Source organism: Trifolium pratense, linkage group LG1 (assembly GCF_020283565.1).
Source record: "Trifolium pratense cultivar HEN17-A07 linkage group LG1, ARS_RC_1.1, whole genome shotgun sequence".
Taxonomy (NCBI): Eukaryota; Viridiplantae; Streptophyta; class Magnoliopsida; order Fabales; family Fabaceae; genus Trifolium; species Trifolium pratense.
Window position 1 is genome coordinate 25,230,683 of NC_060059.1, and position 4,252 is coordinate 25,234,934.

General features: G+C 32.1%; 1 protein-coding gene across 1 annotated transcript; it reads right to left on the reverse strand.

Annotated features, from left to right (window-relative positions):
- Window positions 1-599: 599 nt before the first annotated feature.
- Window positions 600-3,430, reverse strand: LOC123906887. Its single transcript, XM_045956906.1, has 3 exons — window positions 3,148-3,430; window positions 2,654-3,060; window positions 600-1,970 (listed from the first exon to the last, which is right to left on the reverse strand). The coding sequence occupies exons 1-3, from the start codon at window positions 3,211-3,213 to the stop codon at window positions 710-712; spliced, it is 1,734 nt and encodes a 577-aa protein (XP_045812862.1). The 5' UTR covers window positions 3,214-3,430; the 3' UTR covers window positions 600-709.
- Between the last annotated feature and the right edge of the window lie 822 nt (window positions 3,431-4,252).

Genomic DNA, 4,252 nt, shown 5'->3' on the forward strand with positions numbered 1-4,252 from the left:
ATGAAGAAAATCTAATGGAATGTCAGAAAACCAGTTTCTTGGATACACTAACCACAGCAAAAATTGAATTGCAACCAGACAAAACATGTGAAAAAGACGAGGCATGCACCTACACTTTCTTCCATGCCCTCACTGCTTCAAACAGTCATGCCTTATTTATCAATTTCCAAATAAATCAATTTTCTTTTCCCATCATTTTACATTTTTTTTTCTACACTCTTTTGCCACAAGTTATAAAAAAGGGTAAACCAAATTCAGAATTACCCATCAACACCACTCTGGATCACCGTACTTCTAATATACTTATGATTATTATGATGATAATATCAAACATAAATTATATTTTGTACCGAACAAGATTTAATGTTGTTGAAAAAAAATACCGTTTTTACACAATTTTAGATCAGGATCACTGATCTAACACGTTTGGTAACAATTTTATAACTGCATTAATCTGAATTGTCCGATCGCTAATTAAATATGTCTTTATTAGCATAAAATAAAATGTAAACATAAACAAAATAAAAACATACTAGTATAGTGCTAGTAGTAATTTAATTTGTAAACAAAAAATTAATTAATTAATTATGTCCCGGCTATTCAAAATTTAATTTATCCATTTGTACATAGATAGAAGTAACCAATAATATGAGAGATATTTTACCGCCGGATAAAAACAAAAGATCCCAAAGTTTCCAATCAATAAAATTCAACAACTAAGTGCCTCATATTTGACCGGAATTGACCTACTACTAAACCTCTGTGAAAGCAAATTCCCCACCACCGTTAGATCACGGCAAAACACCCCTTGAAACACCGTTGGATTTGCAATACTAGGTGAAGACATTGCAAACTTATCCTCCATTTCATCTCTACTTTTCTTTTTCATCACTTGAACAACAATTGAATTTGCATTTGCATTTGAATTTGAATTTGCATTTAGAAGTAGTTTCTGTTCAGTTTGTTGTAACTGTAAAACAATCTTCTTCTGTTTGTCAGCATTTTCTTCTTCAGCAATAGAATTCATAACATTTGTGTAACCTTTCTGAAGCAACCTATACAACAACATAGAAGCCATTCTCGCTCTATCTTTAACCGAATCAATATCGCGTTCATCGGCGAGTTCACACCGTTCGATGAAACACGTGGCCTTCTCCGGTTTATGCTTCAAACAAAGCAAAAGATGAGCCCTCTGCAACTCGGATCGACAGCAACCGCGTCGCAATCCGATCAAACCGTAATAGTCCACATTCCGCGAATTTTCGCCGCCGGAAGAAACCTTTTGTTTCAGCTGTTGAATTTTAGCTGCTAATGTGCAGAGTTTTCCAGGAATTTCATTATAACGTACATTGTGGCGCTTCCATAACGGACCGGCGAGTTTCCGATCACGGAGAATTGTGTTGTATAAGAGTTTCAAATGTTCGAGATCATGAAGACAATCTTGATAGCAACGAATTGTTTCTAGAATTGAAGCTCTAGATTCAAGTGCTTGAATACATGTAGGATCAAGTGCTAATGTTCTGTTACAATCAGCAATTGAATCAGCAATTCTACCTGCAGAACGATTCGCAGTGGCTCTATGCATGTAACATTCCGCGAGGAAGCCTTGCGGAGCACCGCGACGGCTGTCAACGATTTTCGAGAAATGCCGAATAGCTTCCGAGTGAAGTCCGGCATCCATCGCAGCAATTGCGGCAGCGCGTCGACGGAGGAGGAATTTTATGTGTGCTAACAGTTGGTTTACAGTTTCAGATTCTGTTAAAGGACTTTTTGGTGGTGTTGTTGCAGGTGGCTTTAAAACTGTATCGTCGCCGGTGAACGGTGAGTTCCATAGAGAGAAACTGTCGTCGGACCAACACACGCTTTCGCGGCGGAATGCAGCGCTGGCCAGACGTTTTCCGGTTTGAAGTAGAACCATTGCATCTTCCATTAGACCTAAGTGACAACATGCTTTCCCCAAAACTAAGTATCTGAAATTCACATTAACAAACTTAATCAATTTAAGTATCTTAGATTAATTTTTTACTATCTTAGCTTAAATTTAATTGATTCACCAAAAATAAATTAAAAAATAAGCTAGTGTGTGATTGATTTTAAAAATAGAAGAAAAGTGCTACCAAACCAAAACAGTTGAAATATGTGAACTACTTTACGCAAACTTTTAATATTACATTAAATATTGATTGGTCTTCCTTGTTATACCTTTTAATGTGCATTGAATTTGATAGTAGTTTTAAAACAAGTGTAGGGAAACATTTCATTACTAGCTGGCATAAGCATTAACTCAAAACTCATTTGGTAAAAAATAACTAACTCTAAAAGTAAACAAAAAAAGCCATTTTAAAGTGAAAAAAAGATTGCAAAAATTAATGCAACATAATAATAAAAAAAATTAAACCAAGTAATTTCACTAGTAAGTAGTTAACGAAGCTCTCCCTATCTCAAAATCAAATTCAATTTTTATTTACCTCACAGTCGAATTATAGATTACTCCTCTCATAAGCAAAAAACAATTTTATGGTATAAAGATACATGTTTTATTCAATTAATTTGAAAAGTTTTTTTTTTTTTTTTATATTTAAAATCGGATTAATAATTGGGATCAAATGGTTGATAATAAAATAAATAATAATGAGAAATTAACTTTTGTTACCTCCAATAACCTTGATTATCACCACTTTTACAGAGACCAGCCATGACACGTTTTTTCAAATCAGAAACAGAGAAACACTTAATGAAACTCTGATCTGGAACAGAAGAATCCGATGAAGAAAGTAACTTAACTCCTTCTCTTGAAAGTTGTTGAGAAGAACCATCAGAAGAAACAGAGCTTGAATCATCATTAGCCATTTTCAAACTTGGAATATAATCTTGAAGCATATTAGCTACATCTTTGAATTTTCTTAAATAGAGTAAAGATCTAGCTTTTAATTCAAGAGCTTGATCTGAACTTGGAGATATAGTTAAAGCTGCATCTAGAAGATTAAGAGCTGAAACAATCTCGTTGCGTTCTTGTGATGCAATGAGTGTTCTTGCATCTTTGATGTATTTCTCAACAATCTACACGAAAACAGAAACAAAATTAAACATTGTTATTAATATTATGAAATGATACCTTAAAATTAAAAACAAAGGATGTTTATTTACCATGCGATTTGTGAGCCACCAATGTTTCTTTTCTGTGAAATTTTGATAGGGAGTAGTGATGGCCATTTTTGGTTGAAAATGGTGATGTGGGTGAAGAAGATTGAACTTTGAATTGTGAAAATGAGAAAATACCACAGTTTGTGTTTGTGGTTTTTTTTCTCTTACCCTTAAAGAGGGTACTTGATATCTCTGCTCTAGAAATAAAAGGAGAGGAAATATATAGGGGCAAGGCAATGAGAGAAAGAGAAAAGGGGGTTTGAGTTAAGAGAAAAAAACAAGGGAGGGGCTAATGAGTCACAAATAATGGATTTTATATTATTAGCTTGAGTTTCATAATAGGAAGGGACATTGTTTAAAAAGTAAAAAAACAATTTTTATATAGAAAATTATGTACATGTCTCAAAATAATTGATTTACTTATAAAAAAAGAATTGTCACAAAATGACTATTTTTAATTTTTTGTTATTTATTATATGAAAATGTAAATGTATAGTAATTTTTTTTAAAACAATGTATAGTAATTTTTAAATAATATATTTTTTACCTTATTTTTCAAATTGGCCATATCAACATTCTAGTTAAAAAATGAGTTAATTTGGGTACATGTTGACGTATCATTAACAAATCGCAACCAACCATACGTGTCGATTAAAATCATATACTTGTAAGATATAATTTAATGTTATAACCGATTTTAATACCAATAATAGTTTATTAATTCAATCGATTAATTACATGTTTGGTTGTATAGTGAGTCACTATTGTCGAACATCATATAGAGGTCTTTTACTCGTAATTTCTCCTCTAAATGCGAATTTCTACCACAATTTTAGAAACAAGAAAAATTAATACTTTTAAATACTATGAGTAATATTATTTGTTTTAAAAAAACCTGTACTAGTAGTATATTAATTTTAATTCTCTGATATTAATTAAACATTTACCATAAGTGAACTTAGATTAGATGATGATAAAACAACACAAAAAAAAAAAAAAAAACTACCAAAAATAAATAATAAAAAAAAAAAGAGAGCCATGAAGCTTGAAAGAGACCTTGAGATCTTGACAACAACCTTGACCCTTTGTGTAAAAGCTTTCATCCTTC

Coding starts and splice junctions, on each gene's coding strand:
- LOC123906887 (XM_045956906.1), bottom strand. CDS start 3,213: ATGGCCATCACTACTCCCTATCAAAATTTCACAGAAAAGAAACATTGG. Junction 3,061..3,147: donor GGTGGCTCACAAATCGCATG/GTAAATAAACAT, acceptor GTTTTCGTGTAG/ATTGTTGAGAAATACATCAA. Junction 1,971..2,653: donor GATAATCAAGGTTATTGGAG/GTAACAAAAGTT, acceptor TGTGAATTTCAG/ATACTTAGTTTTGGGGAAAG.